General features: G+C 44.2%; 1 protein-coding gene and 1 pseudogene across 10 annotated transcripts in view; one reads left to right on the top strand and one right to left on the bottom strand.

The window, feature by feature from the left end:
• Positions 1-22,912, bottom strand: part of MPRIP (myosin phosphatase Rho interacting protein) — a 138,244-nt gene extending 115,332 nt beyond the window's left edge. For 8 of the 10 annotated variants that reach the window (XM_025044390.1, XM_025044387.1, XM_025044389.1 and 5 more), the window contains exon 1: positions 22,752-22,912. In XM_025044390.1, coding sequence (XP_024900158.1) covers positions 22,752-22,874 — 123 coding nt within the window. In that variant the 5' untranslated portion in view covers positions 22,875-22,912. The remainder of the gene's footprint in view (positions 1-22,751) is intronic. The other 2 variants (XM_006908463.3, XM_006908460.3) reach the window with 1 other exon arrangement.
• LOC102887409 lies at positions 1,314-22,745 on the top strand (annotated as a pseudogene).
• Positions 22,913-22,918: the final 6 nt, after the last annotated feature.

Genomic DNA, 22,918 nt, shown 5'->3' on the forward strand with positions numbered 1-22,918 from the left:
GCAGTGCTTGGGGACTGGTAGTGTTCAGGGAAGTGAGCCCAACAGTGAAGGTGTTTGAGTGCGGTTTCTAGAACAGGACTGCAGAGGCCAATCCAGAGGGACCCCAGGGCTCCCAACTCTGAGGGTAGGGGCAGAGCATGCAAATCTCACACAGGCTACCTCACACCAGGCTGAATGCCTGAATTCCAGGCAGCATGGCTGCTGTCCTCATGAAAGTTCTTCAAACAGAAAAGTATCACACAGTACTGAAGGAAAATCCATACCTGTAGGGACCAGTATCCCAGCTCTAGGGAGATTCCTGGGGTAAAGATTCTCTGGGTTAAAGATGGCGGTTGGGAATTTGCACTCAAGCATTAAGGAGGAGGCAAATAGTAGGGTACTAAATCCTTTGGTAGAGGGTTCACTGAAAGATCGATGGGCAGAATGTGTGTAAATCACGGCTGATATATCTTCTACAGTTTTGAAGTTGGTTCCTTGCCCTCTTCTTTTTTTCCAAAAGAGTTTCTGTGGAAACTCTTCCACACTCATAGCAAACAGGCTGTTTAATATTTTCTACATTTCGATTACAAAAGAAGAAACAATGCCTGAGTAGCAGCCATCTTTATAATCTTATAAATCACAGATTTCAAGGTCACCTGTCTTTTCTAGGATGTTTAAATATAAGTCAGCAAAAGGAGATGTGAGCACATGTCAAAGTCCAGTCTAAGGTCATACCCCTGCCAAGACCTCACTGTGTCCTGTGGCCACCCAGACAGACAGCAAGAGGACCAGACAGCTCTAAGTCCAAACACAGTATGGAGGGAAACTTGTCAGTGGAGCCATATGCCCAACTGCCTGATCCACCCCAGGGGTGAGCACACATCTTCACTGAGTCCATAGTTGGGCTCCAAGAAACTGGGACTTCTCTTTTAGAATTAACCTGCCAGGGCCAATCAGCATTGGCCATCACCGTAGACCCCTCAAGAGACCACACACAAACTTGTCCTTACAATGCCACATGGACCAAACTGTGCTGAAACTCCTCTCTAAGACACATATCGTGTTCTTGAGCCTCAGAGAACATCGATCTGTTGGCCATTCCATTCTGGATCCAAACTACATTCCTCAATGTGGGCACCATCTGCTAGCACGAGCTTCCAGGACCTGGCATCTGCCTCCAAAAGTCAGCAAAAGAACAATCAGCCAATAAGATATTCATAATCATGCCACAGCCTCTGCAATGACTCAACATAAGGACCAAGGGCCATGTGATTGGGGCATAAAGTCCAGCCTCATGAGTGAGAAAGGCTGCCTCTCACCAGCTATCAGAAAGCATGAGGTATGTGGCTTAGAACAGGGGTCCCCAAAACCCCAGGCTGCTGACTGGTACCAGTCCGTGGCCTGTTAGAAAATGGGTTGCAGAGCAGGAGGTGAGTAGCAGGTGAGCAAGTCAGGCTTCATCTCTATTTGCAGCCGCTCCTCAGCGCTAGCATCACTACTTCAGCTCCACCTCAGATCATCAGTCATTAGATTCTCATAGGAGCACTGGTCCCTGGTGCCAAAAAGGTTGGGGACCGCTGGCCTAGAAGACACACACTCACTCTAAGTGAGCATGCCGGGGAAACTATTTAAAATGCCCTTCAGTTTCCTCTTAGTCACATCTGTCCTGCTCCCCACTGTTATCAGAACATCCATGGCTTATGAGGCTCTGGGTACTTCGCATCACTTACACTTCAATCTCCACAACAAACCTGTAAGGCAGGGGTCCTCAACCCCTGGGCCATGGACTAGTACCAGTCTATGGCCTGTTAGGAATCGGGCTGCAGAGAAGGAGGTAAGCAGTGGGTGAGCAAGTCAGGCTTCATCTCTATTTGCAGCCGCTCCTCAGCGCTAGCATCACCACCTCAGCGTTACCGCAGATCATCAAGCATTAGCTTCTCATCGAAGCACTGGTCTCCGGTGCCAAAAAGGTTGGGGACTACTGCTGTAAGGTATGTACCATTACTGCCTCCATTGTGTATATGAGGAAATGGAGGTGCGAAGAAAGACTAAGACCACAGAGCTAGGGCAGCATGAGCCAAGGCCACCTGGCCCCATATCTGGCCCTTAACCACTCGACAGGGCTTCTCCACATCACTGAGCCACTTCCAAAGGTGAAGGCTGGCACTATCACAGCAGGAAGCACATTCCCAAGTAGGGTATTCTCTTGGGCAGTCTGGTCCTGATCAGCACATTACTCAGAGCCTTCCCCAGACACAGGGCTGAGACCTAGGGCCTACATGTGGTCCCAAAGCACAGCACTTGTATGGAATTCATCATTACAGAATGAACAAACTTCCCACAGAGCCACCCACCCAGCCTGGTCGGACCCCATGGGTTGTTAAGGAGTGACAGAGATCATGGGGCTCTTATCCAGAAGGAAGTCTTTCCTATGCAAAGATGTAAGTGTGAGCACAGGCTCCCATCTCCACTCCACCACAGAGAAAGCAGAGCCTTTCTAAGAGTAATCCTGTAAATTATCATCTAAACTGGGACACTCTGGGGAATGAACAGGGACTCTAGTAATTATCCAGGACATACAGCCACAGAACTCTGGAGAAACTCACAGTTTACCAACCTTTGCTGCCAAAGGCCAGGACACAAAACTGTTAATGCAAAGATGACAGCTACTGAGAATACTCACAAAGAGACAAAGGCAGCAAAAGTGGAGCAAAGGGAAAGGAATTCCACATGGTGGCACACAGAGGAGGTCTGGGAGAGGCTTTCCTGATGAATGAGCAAAGGACCAACTTCAGAAATAGAAGTCAGGGGACATCAGCCTGGGAAAAACAACACAGGTGAGCCAGTGTAATGTCGGCCAGTGTGTGCAGAAGATGAAGTTCCTTCCAAGGTGGCAGCAGAGTTTTATACACAGTGCCGCCCAACCTGGCAGTGTGTTCGCCCAACCTGGCAGTGTGTTACGGGGGCCAGGGTTCAAGATGGATGGGCGCATCCAAGTCGGAAGGGCATATCCCAAGACAAGGCCTGGTATCTTTGGGGCCCATTCCTCTAGACTTACATGGAGGCCCAAACCTCATGACAATCTGTTGACAGTCCTGCCCCCTCTGCCAAAGCAGATGCAACACGGCAAAGGCAAAGACACTCAATAAATATTTGGTAAAATAATGACTGGAGCTTTAAATAATATTATCTGATGGCTTGTTGGTTTCGGCACAGAACACATTCTGCAATGCTGCCACACATCTGACCACTCCCGAATCCCAAGCTGTGTGTGTGTGCATACATACATGCATACATGAGTGTGTATCAGAGGGTGAGGCCAAGACCACCTCCATACAGCATGCTCCTGGGGACCTAGGACAACCAAAATGGAGAGTAGAATGGTGGTAGCATCTGTGGTGTGAGCTACTCATGGGTACCAAATGTCAAACAGGAAAGGACAAGAGAATGGGAAATGAAGATGTCAAATACAGGTACATCTCAGGGATAGTGTGGGTTTGGTTCTAGATCACTGCAATAAAGTCAGTCATAAGAATATTCTGGTTTCCCAGTGAATAAATAGACTACACTATATAATAATAGACTACACTATAATAGACTACACTATACTATAGTCTATTAAGTGTGCAACAGCATGATGTCTTTAAAACAAAAACATGGTACCTATCTTAATTTAAAAATACTTTACTTTACTGCTAAAAAAAAATGCTGACCATCATCTGAGCCTTCAGTGAGTTATAATCTTTTTGCTGCTGGAGGGTCTTGCCTCCATGTTGATGGCTACTGATTGATCAGGATGGTAGTTGCTGAAGTTTGGGGTAGCTGTGGCAATTTCTTAAAATAAGACAACAATGAAGTCTGCTGCATCGGTTGACTTCTTTCATGAACGATTTCTCTGTAGCATTTGATGCTCTTTGACAGCATTTTAACCACAGCAGAACTTCTTTCAAAATTGAAGTTAATTCCTCTCAAACTCTGCTGCTGCTTTATCAACTAAGTTTATGGAATGTTCTAAATCCTTTGTTGTCATTTCAACAATCTTCACGGCATCCTCATCAGGAGTAAATTTCATCTCAAGAAACAACTTTCTTTGCTTATACATAAAAACAACTCATCTGTTCAAGTTTTATCATGAGATTGCAGCAACCCAGTCACATCTACAGGCTCCACTTCTAATTCTAGTTCTCTTGCTATTTCCACCACATCTGCAGTTACTTCCTTCACAAAAGTCTTGAACGCCTTGAAGTCATCCATGAGAGATGGAGTCAACTTCCTCTAAACTTCTGTTAATGTTGATATTTTGACCTATCACATGATACATAAAATGTTCTTAATGGTATCTAATATGGTCAATCATTTCCAGAGGTTTTCAATTTACTTTGCCCAGATCCATCAAAGGAATCACTGTCTATGGCAGCTATAGCCTTACAAAATGTATTCCTTAACTAATAAGACTTGAAAGTCAAAATTACTCCTTATCTATGGGCGGAATGTTCTGTTGGCAAGCTTAAAAAGAACATCAATCTTGTACTTCTCCATCAGAGCTTTTGGGTGACCAGGTGCATTGTCAGTGAGCAGTAATATTTTGAAAGGAAACTTTTTTTTCTGAGTAGTAGGTCTCAACAATAAGTTTAAAATATTCAGAAAACTATGTTGTAAAGAGATGTGCTGTCATCCAGGCTTTGTTGTTCCATCTACAGAACACAGGCAGAGTAGATTTAGCATAATTCTTAAGGGCTCGAGGATTTTCAGAATGGTAAATGAGCACTGGCTTCAACTAAAAGTGAGCAGCTGCATTAGACTTTAACAAGAGAGTCAGCCTGTCCTTTGAAGCTTTGAAACCAGGCATTGACTTCTCTCTGGCTATGAAAGTGCTAGATGGCATCTTCTTCGAACATAAGGCTGTTTTGTCTACATTGAAAATATGTTGTTTAGTGTAGCCACCTTCATTAATTATCTTAGCTAGATCTTCTGGATAACTTGCTGCAACTTCTGCATCAGCACTTGCTGCTTCTCACTTGTACTTTTATGTTAAGGACACAGCTCTTTCCTTAAACCTCATGAACCAACCTCTATTAGCTTTCAGTCTTTCTTCTGCAGCTTCCTCACCTCTCTCAGCCTTCACAGAATTGAAGAGTTAGGGCCTTGCTCTGGATTAGGCTTTGGCTTAAGGGAATGTTGTGGCTGGTTTGACCTTCTATCCAGGCCACTAAAATTTCTCCACATCAGCAATGAGGCTGTTTCACTTTATGTTATCATTCGTGTGTTCACTGGAGTAGCACTTTTAATTTCCATCAAGAACTTTTCCTTTGCATTTACAACTTGGCTAACTGCCTGGCGCAAGAGGCCAAGCTTTTGGCCTACCTTGGCTTCGACACGCCTTCCTCATCAAGCTCAATCATTTCTAGCTTTTCATTTATAGTGAGAGATATGTGATTCTTCCTTTCACTTGAACACTTAGAGGCCACTGTAGGGTTTTAACTCGGCCTAATTTCAAAATTGTTGTGTTTCAGGGAATAGAGAAGCCTGGAGAAGGAGAAATGGCCAGTCGGTGGAACAGTCATAACATACAACAATTAAGTTCGCCGTCTTATACAGATGCAGTTTGTGGCACCCCAAAGCAATTACAAGATTAACATCCCTAATTACAGATCACCATAATACAATAATAAAATTAATAATAATAATAATAATAATAATAAACACCAAAATGTGATAGACATTGAGCGAATGCTGTTGGAAAAAATGGCACCGACAGACTTGCACAATGCAAGCTTGCCACAAATCTTCAATTTGTAAAAAACACAGTATCTGCAAAGCACAATGAAATGAGGTATACCTATAGAAGTTTAGCAAAATGTGAATTATGAGCAAAAATAAAATCGAGGTGAGGGTAGTAACTGCTTGGAGGTATTTCTGTAATAACTTTTTTGAGGTACGATTCACACATCATACAACTCACCCATTTAAAGTATATCCATCACAATAAGCAATTTTAGAACATTTCACCACCTCAAAAAGAAACCCGTACTCCTTCTGTCCCCAATCTACAACCCAGCCCCTGGCAACCACTACTCTATTTTCTGTATCTCTAGAGTAGCCTCTTCTAGACATCTCATATGAATGGAATCAGACACTATGTGGTCTTTTGCAACAACTGGCTTCTTACACTTAGAATGTTTTCAAGGTTCATCCATGTTATAGCATGTGTCAATATTTCATTCCTTTTTATGGCCAAGTAATATTCCATTGCACAAATGTGCCACCAATTTGTTTATCCATTCTCTACTTGTTGGACATTGGGTTTGTTTACACTTTATGGCAACTGTTAACATTCGTGTACATGGTTGGTGACTTTTTAAACTTACTTTAAGAGAGACCAAAGAAGTAAACACTACTATCAATGTGAAGTTTGGACAATTGGTTCCTCAAAAGCCAAAACAGAAAAAAAGAGTTGAAGCAGGTGTTGGAATGGGGGGTGGGGGCATGGGTCCTGAGGAGTTCCTTATAAGCAGACTGGGAGTCGGGCAGCTCCAGCTATACAGACCAGGCTCAAGCTGAATACTTATCAAAGGAAACCTACACAGGCTTTTCCACAAAGACTTCCCCACCAATGAGGACGTGGAAGGGCTGGAAAGGCAGAAGCAGTGAGCAGGGAAGGAAGAAAGGAGAAGAAAGGGGCAGGGAAAATGTTTTCCTTAACAGATGCCATAAAACATACAGTCATAACAAAAATGGTGGTGTAACTAAAAAATCCAAGTCTATGGGATTAATTCTCATTAACATCGAAGATATCAAAATTCCTGTCCAGTAACCAAATCTAAGGGCCAGGACCTGAGGAGTGTTTTAATCCCAAAGAAAAGAGACAATTTTCCTGAGGCCGAATTTGAGGGTTGATCCAAAGTTCTTAAAAAACAAAATTAAAAATCCCAATTGTGTCACTGAAGACTTCTCCAAGATTCCCTTGAACACCTTTCCTGTCCACATTTAGAGGAAGGACTCAACCATCACTACTAGACCAAGGATTCTGAATATCCCTCTCCACCTTGACTTCTGACCCTAGTCCCAGCCCCATATCTCCAGGGAGAGGGGCACTCCACCTGGCTACCTCCATGCCTCTTACCCATGTGTCTAAACATGAAGCTCCAGGTTAGGAATTGGGATGGGGTTTGGTGTCTAAGCACTGCTCAGTGAATAGATGAAAAGACCAAGGTTATCTTGCCTTCTGGCCACAAAGTAAATCAATAGCAGAGCTAAGATGAGAACTGCTTGCCCCAGTCTGTTAATCCTCAATTGCCTCTCACTTCCCACATGGGTGACCCAGCTGGCCCTGTCACTGCTCTAGTCTCCATCCTAAAAAATTACTGTCATCTCTGACCCCTCCAAGAGCTGCAGAGTATAGTGGTGAAGCATAAAAGCAAAGCGACTTCCTTTCCCAAGTCTCACTCTTATCTGTGTTGTAAGGAGAATAAAAGCTACCCCACTGTTTTCACATTGAGTCCCTACCACATGCTGTGTACCTTACTAGCACTTCACTATTCCTCAGAGAGCCCTTGGCAGCAGGAAGTAAGGGTGAGCCAGTCCCTGGGGTGCTGGCTGCTAAAGAAAGCAGGCACTCATCCAACGGTGTCTACCGGTGGCTCCTTCGTCATTCTGTTCATCCCGTATCTGACGCCTTACTCCTGGGGCTGCCTTGAGTGTCTGCGCAGATTCTGCATCCAAATCAGCTCCATAATGATAGGTGTCCTCATTGCTGCTCCCATCAAGGCATTCCCAGGCCTTCATGTAAATGGCCCAACTTGACCTAGACTCATGGTTCTCAAAGAGTGGCAGTCCCTGAGATCCTTTTGGGGGTCCATGAGCCAAAACAATTTTTATAAAAATACTAAGTCATCATTTGCCTTTTTACTCTCATTCTTTCACTAATGTATAGTAGTGTTTTCCAGAGGCTATATGACATGGTAACACAACAGATCAAATGCAGAAGATATGAGAATCCAGCTGTCTTTCATTATGACAGATGTTAAAGAGATTTGCAAAAAAGGTAAAATACTATGGCTCTTCTCAGCAATTTTTTTTGTTTTGGAAAAGTTATTTTTCAGAATATTTATGTGAACATGTAACAGGTTTATTTTTCAATGAATTAAGAAATATTTTTAATTTCTCAGTTTTAATTTCTAATACAGTAAATACCATGAATGCAATGCACATAAACAAAAGCCTTTGAGGGCCTCAATAATCAAGAGCATAAAGGGGTCTTCAGAAGAAAAAGTTGGAGACCTACTGAACTAGCCAATCACCGCACCCCCACAGCAGCATGTCCTCAGATCATAGCTGGCCTGTCCTACCCCCACAACAACCCTGCTTCTCCCAGTGCTCTGCTTGCAGTGTTATCCCAACCTGATTACTGATCACACTTCTCTGGCTGTCAGTCCAAACACAAATAAGACTTCAGGTCCATCTCCAGGTTTCTACTCAGAGTCTTTCTTCTCAACAGCACTACTTTAAAAAGCCGCATCTCACACCAGAATTGCCCCCAGCAGCTGCATTACAGTCAATCTAGAAATGAACAGATTCCTCCACACGGCTGGCCAGAGAAACCTTCCCTTCAACGAGGCAAACCTCTGCCATGGAGAAGAGGGCCAGAGAGGGGCATGAACTCCACAAAGGCAACACCTGTTTCCTGGATCCCAGTCACCAAGGGAGGCTGAAACACTGGAAACATCAAGTATCTTGGGTGTTCCTTAGGAATACTGTACATATATTGTACATATATGCTACTTATGCTCTTTCGTATGCATAAAATATTTCATTATATCAAAAAATATTAATGTAAGGGTTAGAGTAAATCAGTGGTCTTCAAACAGTGTAGACACCCAAAGGTTATGCTTCATGGGGCACTGTAGAGTGTGTGGTAGGGCAGGGGTTTGAGGTGAGGTGGTCTCATAGATGGCACCATTCCTCCTCCCAGCATTAACATATGTGAGCTCCACATTCTGTTTCAAGGGGCTCCTTGTTCAACAACTAAAGAAATAAAGTTTGAAAACTAGTTATAGAGTGGCAAATGGTTCAGATAAGGTCTTTTCCCACTACCCAACCCCAGGATCCTTTGGAGGCCCAATATCAAGTACCACGGCCCTCTCACCAGTAGCTCCCTATGCATCTCACCACCCTGGAGCGTACCAGTGTCTCCCTACATTGTCTGGCCTTCAAGTCCCATGCCCCTCAGGGCTCCTCCCAACAATATTAAAGCCCCAACTCAGCTCCTTCTTGGCAGCTCAGCTGATCTTCAAGTTAGACAAAAAGAGAAGGAAGGAAGGAACGAAGCTCAAAGTGGCTCTGCCACCACCTCAGAGCTGTACACAAGTGCTTGCAACATGAGGGCTGCCCTGGGCCCCCAGTTCTCCATTTTGGATTTCTCCATGAGGAGTACTAGGCTTTGAGCAGCATCGTACTGGTTCTACCACCTCTTCCAGCTTTACCTCTACTGTCCTCTCACCCAACAGTCTGCAGTGCTCACATCTGGCTTGAATTACTGATTCAAAACACAGCACACTAACAGAATTACCACAGGACCCAACAATTCTACCTCAGGTCTCTATCCAGAAGAACTGATAGTAGGTGCTCAAAAAAAACCATGTTCTTAGCACCACTATTCACAATATCCAAAAGGAAGAAAGAGCTCAAATATCCACCGATGTTATTCGGCCATAAAAAAAGCAATGAAATACTGATTCATGCTACCACATGACTGAACTCTGAAAACATGCTGTGCAAGAAGCCAGACAAAAGGTCACATATTCTATGATTCCGTTTTGATGAAATTTCCAGAATAAGTAAATCCATACGAATAGAAAGCAGACTGGTGGTTGCTGAAGACTGGGAGTGGGGAGTGGGTAATAACCGCTTAATAGTTACTGGGTGTTCTTTTGGGGTGATGAAAATGTTTTTAAACTACAGAGTGGTAGTATTTTCACAACACTGGAAATGTGCTAAATGCAACTGAATTACATACTTTAAAATGGTTAATTTTATGTTATGTGAATTTCACCTAAACAAACAAACAAACAAACAAACAAACCCATACACAGAGGTCCATAGATCCCAGGCACAGATAGGGCGAAGGCATGAGGCTGATGGCCCTCTCTTCATTCTCCCCTCCTGCTCCCCAACTCATCTGCCTGCTCAATCCTCTGCCTGTGCCCATGCCCTGCAAGCCCAGCCCATGCTCAGGGCTCTTCACTGGACTGCAACAGCTGGAGGGAAAGGAGGAAAGTGACATTTTAAAAAGTCTTTTCCCTGTTTGGTCTTGACAAGGGGGCCCATGGTCGTGGGATTTTTGGAATATGACGCTATTTGTGGCAAAGAGAGGAATGCTAAAGAATGCATGGGGACAAATTTCTGGGGCAACAGCTTTGATGGAAAGAGTCACATCCTTTCCCTCAAAAGGCAGTGCTTCCCATTAAAACAAAAACAAAAACAAAAACAAAAGCAAAAACAAAAAAAAACAGGTAGGACAGGAGAGTGCAATGGAAAGAGAAAAAAAAAGAGACAGAAAATCTAAATAAATGCAGCCAGAGCCTCATCCTCCAACCCCACCCTTCCCAGCATACACACACCGTTCCAGCAGGATTGACCACAGCCCTGAGGGACCAAGGGCCACACACAGCCAGAGATCTAGCATCCAGAAGGCCCACCTGACCCCACTCAGGTTAGTGTGAGAAACAGTGTGAGGAGGAGCCTGTGAGTCAGACCATCTGGGTTTGTGTCCCAGCTCTACCATTTACTGTATCACCCTTGGGCAAGTTACCTAACAAAAACTTTCCCTCTCAGTTTTCTTATCTATTTCATAAGGCTGCTGTGAATATAAATGAGTTAATAGTGGCCTGGCACACAGGAATTACTGTTTGCTATGAATTACTATCACCACAATAAATAATCCCAAAGCATGTCAACTGCTCCTTCGATTTAGTGTAGGAAACCTCTGCACCATAGAAGGCTGCGTGGCCATACTAGCTGGCCCAGCTCCCCCAAAGAAGAGGATCCCTAAGCTCACAGGGTTTATAGGTGGGAAGGGGGCTGTAGGGACCAAGAGTCAGGGCTCTTTGCCTGTCAGAAGAGCTAGTTCTATGATGCTTTTGCAAGGAGCCACTTCTACTTGTTAAGACCCTACAGAAGGGTCCCATTGGCAGAAGGCTCTACTCCCTGGAAGAGTGGGTGACTTGTAAAGGCTAGAAATGCAGAAAGGAAGGAGGACAGAAGGATCCATCTGCCGGCTGAATCAATGCTGGTAACCAAAGGACCAGGACATGCTCTCGCCAGATTTCTTGCCCATCAAATTGGGACTAGACCTGGCTGCTCTCTACCCTCCTCTGGCTACTTCACTCAGGCCACAGGGTATAAGGACTTTGATTCCCAGACAACTGTTCTCAGGGACACCAGTGGAATAAGTTTCTCTTAGTGCCCCCACCTCACTGATGGCGATGACTCAGACACTTTCTTGCAATGACTTCTGAAATTGGGATCTGCTGCTGCCACTCATGAGACCGGCACTGTGTACTTCCCTGGGCTTGGCAGGGGCTCAGGCTGCTGCGCTGGCCGCTGGCCACAGACAGTACCCTGGAGCTGCCCATGCTCTCTAATATTGTCTGGTACCTGGCCTCTTCACTTTCTGTCCACTAAAAATTCTTGAAATCAGTTCAATCTTTATATTTAAACATGGCTGAAAATCAAACCCAAACAAGCAAAATGACTATGGCCCTTCCAATCCCTAGGGCTAACTGGAGGAAGGTGCTAGGGTGGTGCCAAGCAGCTCAGTGGAAAGGAGGCAGCCTGAGCTTTGTTCTGTGGCCATGGGGGTAGACAGAAACAGAGTCTGAGGGTCACCAGTCCCACAGAATCACAGAGGCAGGTGCCCTCTTTGAGTCGGTGCTTACAAAATGAACCCATTTACTGAACGCCTACTATATACCAAACATTTATTTACAAATTTGGCTATTTCTTATACCTTCCACTATCCTCATAGTCACCCAAAGACATGGGTATTATTAAAGCCCCCAGTTTTCAGAGGAGGGACACAGACACTTAAATTCTGAGTAAACTGCTCAATCAGCATTAAAATTGAGCCAGGATGTAAACCCAAATCTGAGCTGAGAGTCCTGCCCCGCCCCCTACCATTTCAATCCCTTACCTGAGCACATTTAGATGAAAAAAATGGAACTGTGTCACATATCTAGGTCAGAGCAGGTCCCCAACTGGAAGACAAATGAATACTACAACCCCACTGAGCCTGAGGCTCCCTGCACCTAGGTTGCTCACCAGCATAAGTAGCAAGGCCCTAGGTGTGGCACCCAGAGACCCAGGAGATACATGTTCTTTCCCTGGTTCAGTTGAGATTCCCAGCAGCCACTTCCTCCTGCCCCTGGCTCCTTTAGCTATGGGCTAGACTATTAAGAGGTAAAAGGCCAGGTCTGAAGGTGCACCATGGAACCTTGTTGGTCTGCCTGTTAAAACCTGTGCCCCTACAGAGATCAAGGACATAAATATTGCCTGATTCTGAATTCCTCTTCAGGGGGAAACAGTGCTTCCTATTCCAGGCTATGTCAAAGATTTGGTTACTGCCATAAGCCAGCAGCCTGTCTGGGAGTTGTGGGATACTCTGAGGCTGAAGTGATTTTAGGACCCGCACAAGGACCTGCAAAATGTCCTGCACTGCTGCCCTCCCCACATGTACTCCTACACACTAAGGAATCCAAGTCAGGGTAAGGCCCTGTTTTTGATATCCAAGGTTAATACTTGTTATCAGACAGGGAGGCCAAACAAGACTTCGGAAAAACCCACACTGGCCTTCCTGTGACCTAGGCAGGTCACTGAATCTCTCTGGGCCTCATTGGCTCCATTTGCAAATTGGGGGCAATCTCTCCACTTGCTTAATGGAGAGGGATCACCCAGCGCCCGCAGGCCCTTCCTCCCATGGCTAGGAATTAGAAGTTCATTAAATAGCTTGGATTTATTTTGCAATACCCCAGCCTCCTACAGAAACAGTACCAAGTTTATAAGCCAAAGTGGCCTCCTGGCCACAGGAAGACTGGCATGGAAGCCTTGTTGAACAGAGTTCAGTATCACAGTGCATCGCTAGGGATCTTGGTGAACTTGGGTAAACCACCCAACCTCTATAAAACTCCACATTCCTTCCTCCAACAGTGGCCATGCTGCCACCAGCCCTGCTCTCCTCCCCAGCTGCCCAGGGAGGAATGAGACCATGGTATATAACACTTGATTCAGTGCAGTGGAGGCTCAGGAAAGCTTGATAGGCCCATCTACTCACTTTCACTGCAAGCTGCCCCAAAGACGAGGACAGGCCACCATCCAGCACAACATGCAAACGCCAATCTGAGCTTAAGGGGAGGAAGAAGTCAAAAGGTTGCAAACTCCAGGCAAAAACCAGGCTGTGGTTTCATGAGAACTAGGATGACTATGACTGAGAAAACCAGTTAGTGGTTTGGAAGATTCCAGTTCCAGTCTACAGAGACAAAATGCCAGCAGATCAACTCACTGGTTCTCCTGTCCCCGAAAGAAGTGACAATATGATAGGAGCAGTGAGACTGGGCATTTTGGGGTTCCATCCAAGGGCAGCTGTGAAACCACCTTGGCTGATTTCACACAAACCTCAACTGCTAAAACTGGAACAACCACAAAATCTAGGGAGGTGACCAGAGGCCCCAGAGGTGGGAAAGAGAAGTGGCCAAGAGGCCAAGATCCAGGCTCCAATCCCATGTCACCCAGAACTGTTTCATACATGGCATTTTCATATGAGATTCCTGTCAGTAAAAGGCTCCGAGATTCTATGAAAGTTTGAAAATCACTGACCTGGTCCAACTGTATCATTTCAGATGGGAAAGTGAGAGTTGGATAGTGAGATTCCAAGGATAAAATAAAAGCCTGTTTTCTCAGATTGAATGCTTCCAAATTAGCATCCAGTGCTCTTCACACTGTTCCCCACCCTCCCTCCCACATAGCACAAAGATGTCACAGTAGAATTTACTTCCCTATGTCTCTTTTCCCTGATTGCAATGCTCTCCTCTCTCTTTCAAAATTAAATGACATCTTGAGAACAATTTAAAGATAAACATTCTAAGTCAAATTTCTTTATTGCAGCTAAACAGCATCAGGGTCCTAGTAATCTGGAAATAGCCTAAACAAAGGCTATTTCCCACAGGAGAGGTCCTCAGCATGCTTCCTGGAATATTAATTACCATAAAGGGGGTTCAGTAACCTCCACAGGCCTGGCCTGCACCCTCCCTCCGTTCCATTAGCACACCACTCCCTGTAAATAGAATATGGTCACCCGCTTTATGGGCGGGAAACCAAGCGCATAGAACTTAAGTGACCTTCCTGGGTCACCCTGCACAGTTTGTGCCAAGAATAGAACACAGGTCTTCCATTGTAGTCCTTCTGTGTAGCAAGGGAAAAAGAATTTAGAGAGAAAGGTCAAGTAGCAGGCTAGAACGCAGAGAAAAAAGCAGCTAGGATACAGCTGCAAAACACTCGGCAAAGACAAAGGGCAGTGTCAAAATGCAGTCACCACGTCCAGCAATGAGCCTAGAGGGGTATGCCAGCCTGTCCCCTAAGCTCTCATTCCCCACAGGACAGGACAGCCTGGCCCTGGCCAGCACCCTTCTCCCTTCTGCCCCTGGACAGAGAGTGAGGATCAGAGCCCAAGAACTCTCAACCACACTAAAAAGAATCACCAAAGAAGATGTAACATTCATCTAAAAGTTGGCAAAAAGACACCAAGGGAGGAACACAAACAGGGGTACCGAGAGAGCCAGTGTTCCAGGAATCCTCCTAATGCAGGCTGTCTGCATGACACTCCCATGGAGAAAAACCCAGAAGTACAGCCTTCCTACCCTGTACTAGGGTCTCAAGGGCCCAGTTGTGGCCCAGGCTGCTGCAGCCAGAGCTGCACCCCACCCTCCTCCATCTTACATAGTAGGCATCAGCCACACATGGCTATGGAGCCCCTGAAAAGTAGCTAGTCTGAACTGATAGGTGCTGTAAAGGTAAAATTGCACACAACTTCTTTACATATTGAAATGAAAATATTTTGGATATGTTAGGTTATGTAAAATATAGTTAAAATTAACTTTACCTGTTTCTTTTTAATCTTGGAATGTGGCAACTAGAAATTTTTAAATTACATATGTGGCTCACATTACAGTTCTGTTGAACAGGGCTGGTCTAACCCAGGGGTTGGCAAACTATGCCTGGTAGGCCAAATCTAGCCCACTGGCTATTTTTTTAAGGCCCAAAACCAAGAATAGCTTTTACATTTCTAAATGGTTATATAAGAACCTACATAAACTCCCTGATTTAGCCTGTTGGCCTACAAAGCCTAGAATACTTACTATTCAGCACTTAAAAAAAAATGCCAATCCCTGATATGGGCTCTAGAAACAATCAGATATTCACTCCAAATGCCACAAGGAACAGAGGGCAAGTTTGGGATTTATTTGTGTGTGTGTGTGTGTGTGTGTGTGTGTGTGTGTGTGTGTGTGTGTGTGTGTGTGAGAGAGAGAGAGAGAGAGAGAGAGACACATTGATTCTTGTACATTTTTTTCTTATTGAGGTAAAATTCACATAACATAAAATCAACCATTTTCAAATAAACAATTCAGTGGCATTTAGTACATTCGCAATGTTATGCAATCAGCATCTCTAGTTCTAGAACATTTCATCACCTCCGAAACAGAACCCTGATTCCATTAAAAGGCTCTCCTAGTTCCACCCTCCTCCAGAACCCTGACAACCACTAATTGCTTTCTGTTTCCATGAATTTACTTATACTGGATATTTCATATAAACGGAACCAAACAATTTATGTCCGATTCTTTCACTTAACACGTTTTTGAGGTTCTATCGTATTGTAGCATGTCTCAATATTTCATTCCTTTTTATAACTGAATAATATTCCAGTGTATGGATGTACCACAATTTGTTTATGCATTCATCCATTGATAGACACCTGGGTTGTTGCTATCTTTTGGCTACTGTGAGTAATGTTACTAAGACCATATGCATAAAAGTATTTGTTTGAATATCAGCTTTCAATTCTTTTGGGTATATGCTAGAAGTGGAATTATCGGGTCATATGGTAATTCTTTTGAGGACCTGACAAACTATTTTTCATAGTGGCTGCACTATTTTACATTCCCATGAGCAATGCAAGAAGGTTCTAATTTTGCCACATCCTCACCAACACTTATTATTTTCCCTTTTTTTTTAAATTATAATCATCCTGGTGATGAGAAATGAGATTCATTTCCCTAATGACTAATGATGTCGACCATCTTTTCACGTGCTTCTTGGCCACTTGCAAGGTCGGGGATTTTTGACACACTCCCTGCTAAATAATCTACCAATCTAAGCATAAATTATAAATCTTCTAAAGAGGGTGGGCATGAAATCTCCCCATTGCTTTGAGATAAATGCTAAACCAAATAAAGAAGTTCTATATCTTGGAATCTAAGAATGTCATATGTACAAAAGGAAAGTCAATGTAATAATTCATAGAGACCAAGTCCTGGCCCACCCACCTTTATATCTGGGATTCCTACCAAGACCTCAACAGCCCTGGCAGTGGGGTATGTGCACAGTGGAGTACAGAATTATACCAGGAGGTCTGAAAGGAGATGTGGGAGGACTAGAAGAGCCCTGGGAGAGATCAAGACCAAACTCTTCATCCCCCGCCTGGGAAAATCGAGGTCTGAGAAGGAAAACAACCAGCCAAAATCCCACAGCAAAACGGCAGTAGACCAGGGACTAGAACTCAAATCCAGATGCCTAAAGTTACACAAGTCAGCAGGAGAATGAGACACAACATCAGGTCAATATCCACCTGGATTCCTGGAAACCCACACTGAAGCTGGGAAGAGGGCCCAGAAGCCAAGAACCTTGGGTTCCAGACCTGTTGCTCCCACTAACCACCAACCACTCCAGTTCACCTCCCACCCGCTTCTACTCCCCCTGTTCTCATTTCACTCTACACAGCCTCCTGAGTAACTGCATTCACTCCTGTGACTTCAGAATTCCTACCCTGGCCCCCACCTCTTCTCCAGCTCTGACCACCAACTACCTGAGTGGGTGATTCACCTATTGGCCAAATTGGACCTCCAGTTCCACAAGGTCAATCGTACCATATTATTTTTAACTCTTCCTCACTCCCTAAATCTACTACAAATCTGTTATTCTTATTAGTTTTATCCAACCAGGTTTCCTCACCTCTAACCAAACCCCCATCTCTGACCAAATGCCAATATCCTGTCCCTAATGCCTGACAACACCTTCCCTCCTGGCCAGCACTGACCTGGAGAAGACCTTTACTGTAATTTATCTGGAGTACTTCGAGTGCCTCTATTAGAGCTTCTACCTTTAGCCAGATTATTTTCCTAAAACATGATCTGATGGATTAAGAAACTAAGCATAAAAATACGTATAAAAGAACTAAGAAAATATTAGAGACTATTTTATAATCTTGGAAAGAAGACCCTCGTAAGCATGAGATTAAAACTACAAACTATAAAGGAAAACATATAAAGATTTAAATGCATTCATATTTAAAACTACCTTATCATACATGTCCTTACATAAAATTAAAAGACAAGTGACACCTTGGGAGAAAATACCTGTAATAATGACAGGTGTCAGATTAATATCTAGAGCAGGAGTTGGCAAACTATGGCCACAGGCCAAATCCTGCCAGCTACCTGCCTTTATAAAGTTTTATTGGAAATAGTCATTTCCCATTAGTTTATGTATTGTCTACAGCAGCTTTGCACACCAGCTTTTGCACTGTAACAGCAAAGTTGCATAGTTGCCACAAAGATCATAGGGGTCTATGAGGCCAAAATATTTACTACCTGGCCTTTTATAAAAAAACTTTGTGGATCTCTGACCTAGAGTATACACAGAAAGCTCCTACAAATAAATAAGGGGGGGGGGGGGGATAAAAAAATGAGCAAACAGACAATTCACAAAAGAAATAAAACATTCAATAAATATTATAAAAAGAAGCTTAACCTCACGGGTAATCATGGAAATTATTAAAGAATTAAATCATTTGATAATATCCAATCCTGACAATAATATGATAGCCATTTTAGGAAGACAATTTGGTGATACCTGTAAAAAAAATTTATGTGCTTGATGCCAACCCAGTCATTCTTTTTTTAGGTATTTGCCCCCAAATAAATACTTGCATTCATGCAGGCACACATACATCTAAAAGCATTTAGAAAGCTGTACACTGAAGCATTCACTGTTTATAATGGTAAAACCCAAAAGTAACCTTGCTGTCCATCAATAAGGGAATGGTTAAACTATGGTTCATCCCTGATGGTACATTATACACAACGATTTTGGTACATATTGTGTAATTCCATGAAAAGAGCTGTAAGACATGTTACTAACCAGAAAAAAAAACATGTTGCAGAGCAAATATGTACATACAGTTTAGGTTAAAAAAGGTTTTAACTGTGTATTTAAGTTCCATATTATGTAGAGAAATGCACGGTAGAAGAATTGAACACCACCCTGTGAACAGGGGCCGGCACTGGAGGGTGTCATGATAAAGGACTGTTGCTTTTTCTTATACTGAATCACTCTGAATTCCAGTGGTGAGGAGAGAGTAAAGAACTCCTCTGCTTTGAGCCAACAAACTCAAGGTCCCTGATGGGATATCCAAAGCCTGCCTTCCAAGGCACCCTCTGCAACATAATCATTCTTGACATTATTCTCCTCACTGTGTGTTTATGGAATGGCCACTGTAGACTCTTAATATGAGTAGGGGAAAGAATAGTGGATGAAGAATTCTGTGTCCCTGCAATGGGCAAGCTCTCCCTTCTCTGGGGTTCAGTCTTCTCATGAAAAAAAGTAGTTTACCCTTGAGAAGGGATCTTCAGTCCCTTCCAGGTCTGATGCTACAATGCAGTCCCTTAAAGAGGTTTCTGTATCTTTCTAAGGGAAAAAACGAAGTCCACAGCTGAGGAAAGAAGCTCAAATCAGGAGGCTCAGAAAATTATCGCCTGCTCCGGGAACTATAACATCCCACAGCAAAAGCCAGTCTCGCTGCTTCCCCGGTCTCAGTGCCTTTGCCTCTTAAAGAGGTGGTGGCCTCAATAATCTCTGATCTATCTTCCAGCCTTGATAATCTAACATAAACTCAGGGCGGGGGAAGTGCAGCAGGAAACAGTAACTTAGGGGAGACTGATGGGAACCGATCGGCTGAGGTTTTCTAAAGGAGCCGTGAGGATGAGAGTAAGAGGCTGGGGGAGGGCCGGATGCAGAGAGCAGCAGCTAAGGCTGTTGGCAACAGCCCTGACCTTCCCTCCTCTTCAAGAGCAGTTTCTTCCTGAAAGATCCCAGGAGGTAGAAAACTGGCCTAATCTCTCCCAGTACAAATAGCCCCACTCATTATTTCAGAAACTACCATTCCAGTTGTGCCCTAGAGGACTCAGGCCTGTTTCAAAACCCACAATTCAAATGTCAATATAGTGAAAGAGAAAAGTACTTTAAACTTGTGACCCCGCCCCTTTGAATCAAATTAATAATCAACAGGATTTTAAATAAAAATTTTAACAGAGTCAGCTCAAATATGCACATCCTATTCTACTAGTTTATCTAAGCTTAAGAACCAGAAAACAAGCCCTATGAAGTGTAAGTACCCCATCTACCAATTTTGGCAGTTGCCTGGAATAACCAGGATATTCTCAGAACCCTTGCCAAGCTCAGGAACTTCCTAAATCCAAATTTACTATTCTAGAGATGGTTTTTGTTCGTTTTTTTAAGTTGTAAGAAAAACGTTTAGGTTCGAGGCCACAGACTTTCCATTTTAGAACCACGGCCCGATTTGTCCATAACCTTTCAGAGAAGCTCCCGGACCTGGTAAACACTGCTGTGACTTACTCCAAGCCTAGTGGCCACATTTTGGCACTATGCCAAGGTTGAGCTGGTTCCTCCAACGCTGAGATCCTACAGTTGCTATTCAGAGCTTGAAAAAAATAGTCCATAGTGATCAAACTGGTAATTTCAAACAGCTCACAGTTAAAGAAGCTTGCTGAATGTTTTGGTGGCCACTGAGGAATGGATGTGGTTTTATGTTGGCAGATCACAGACAAGCGTGGCATCATGTTTGAAGATCAATCTTTTAACATGTCTCGTTTTGGTTTATTATTTGAATGTTCTTGGACCATGTGTGACCATATGGAATAAAATATGTCAACATCAGTTTTCTATATCAAACACTGCATAGAAGGTCACAATTTCTCTTGATATTAAGTTGGGTTGTCTTTTTGCTTTAATATTGTTAATATAGCTCTAAATGCATGTCTTTGCTTAGCCTAAAATTGTAAAGGATATATGTGAATATACCAACCTGGTACATTTGAGGATAGCATTTTCATTTGAAGGTTGGAAATATATTTTATTTCCATAAAAGTTGGAAAAAGGCCTTGAGAAAACTAGAACTTGCTATAGTAGGCGAAACAGTAATAACGTACCAAAGTTAAATCATGTCAGTAGTATAAATTTTGAATGATTTCTCTTTGCTAAAATCAGAGAAAGACCTTTCTGACAATATATGTTTGTAAATGTTGGGATACTTGGTGGTATTCAATGTATCTTTGTAACATCTTTAATGCTAGACTGAATGAGAACCGTGACCTACATTTTTAATCTAATTTTGATATATGTATTAATATATCTGGTTTTATGATTTTTAGAACCTATCTTTGCAAAGATAAAATACCCTATGGATATTTAAAACAGGGTTATAACTCAGTATTGACCATGAGTCTAATAAGTATATTATGTCCTAAAAGAAACTGAAGTCACTGGTTTAAGAAAGGTGTAATAAGATATCATTCCTTGCTTTTTGCAACATCCTAGTGAGGGAGGTAAGCCAGGGATCCCTACTCCCAATTTATAGAAAAGGAAATGAAACGATATAGAGAGAAAGATATTTGTTCAAGGTCACATAGCTGAAAGTGACAGCCAAGACTAGAACCAGGTCTCCTGACTCCTGGTCCAAGATCCTCATCACCACATAAACTGCTCAGAAAAAGGCATCCAGTAGAGAAGAGGGAATCTTCCCTAAAAAGCCCACCCCACACCCCAGAACATCTTACCAGGAAACTTGAGTTCTACCCTTCACAAGCTGACCTGGCTCTTCTGACCTAACAATTTATGACTCTGTAGCCTTGAGTGTTTGGTTAAGCTTTTGGTTTTATTTCAAAGGAGACTTTTCCTGGCTGTGGGGAACCTGATCTCAGAAGAAGGTACCATGTTCCAGGCCATAACCTCTGCCCTGCCACTCCACTGTCCTGTCTGCCATGTAAACAAGTCAAACTCTGTCAGCACTTAAGTAGCATCAAAAACAGCCAAGCTGATATGCTTCAAAGTAATGTTTTCCATCTAAGGGGTTCTTCTGAAAAAGGAGTGGCCACAACTATGTCACCCTAGACTGGAATGTGAAGGGAGCTCCCCTGGCCTCATTCAGTGGGTTGAGAGAAAACTCTGAAGAGGACTGAGACTGGGGAAGAGGGCAAGGAGGGGCCACAGACATGTCCCAAGGGGATGTAGACAAGGCTTGGTCAGGAAATCCAAGGAATCTGCATGTCCCAAAGCCCTCCCAGTGTTCCAGAAAATCCAAGAACACTGGGAGCTCAGAGAGCAATCAGTGCAAGGTTCCCAAAGGACCAATGGGATTGTAGCCCAACTCTTAGGGAGCTGTTACCAATACAAATTCCCTCATCTCCTAAATCACTCCAGGGATCGGGCCCCAGAATTCTGTGTTTTTAAAGACTGTGACTCTGATGCAAGTTTGGGAGATACTCAACTATACTGAAGCCCTCATTTGACAGATACGGCAGAGAGAAATGAACCAACTTTCCCCAGGACCCACAGGTCTCCTCATTCATTGCCAAGGGACTGGAATGCTGTGGGGGAAGGCTGCGGAGAGGAGCCCCCAGTTCTCTCATCAACAAAAGGTTTAAGAACAAGACCCTCCTCTCCAGATTTCAGGACCCCTCACCTCTCTCCAGTGACAATTATTTCGATAAAGGGCAGGCTGGGTCTGACAAGGGGAAAGCCCACAGTCCACCCAGCCAGTCCTACTTCCTTGACCACTCTGGGTGGACAAGTCTAAGTCCGGTCCTAAAACAGACCACAGGGGGGTCCTGTGAAGCAGCAAGCAATCTCCAAGTGCTTCGTTCCTACTAAGAAAATCTAGGCATTGAGTCACCCCAAAAGCATGAATCACACGGCAGGGCTATGGGAACGGGAAAGGATGTTATTTTTCGGCATACTTGAGAATTTTCCCTTTGTCCCGAGTCGATCAATACACTTCCACCCCCTCCTCTATCCTCACCCCCTAGGTCTCACGCACATTTTTTCCTGCTCCATTTTTATTTTTCCCAGGAATCTGCGGATATACCCCCACCCCCTCCCGCCTCCCGCCTCGGGAACCAAGCAACGTCCGCTCTCTTTTCCATAGCAAGACTGTGGTCTCACGGACGTCAGAACTGGGGGGAGGAAGCCGGAGCCCCCAGTGAGGGACGCTCGCCCATCTTGGTCGACTCCTTGCAACACCTAGCGGGGCATCCGCGCGCCGGGGAACTTCCAGCCCGATGGGGACGCCGGGGTCTGCAGCAGCGCTGAGCAGGGCCCGGGTCTCCGTATTCGGGGAAGCTCTGGGACCCCTGACCCAACCCGCTCACCTGCGTCAAGTCCTCGTCGTTGAGCAGATGAGACTCGCGGGGCTTGAAGCAGTTCTGACACTTACTCTTGTTGAAAATATTGGCCTGGAATTTCCTGCACGGATTCTCCTTGGCTGCCGACATGATCAGCGGGGCGGCGGCGAGGCCCAGCGCCCCGGACCGGCGCG

This window comes from Pteropus alecto, unplaced genomic scaffold, assembly GCF_000325575.1.
Source record: "Pteropus alecto unplaced genomic scaffold, ASM32557v1 scaffold52, whole genome shotgun sequence".
In the NCBI taxonomy this organism is placed as follows: Eukaryota; Metazoa; Chordata; class Mammalia; order Chiroptera; family Pteropodidae; genus Pteropus; species Pteropus alecto.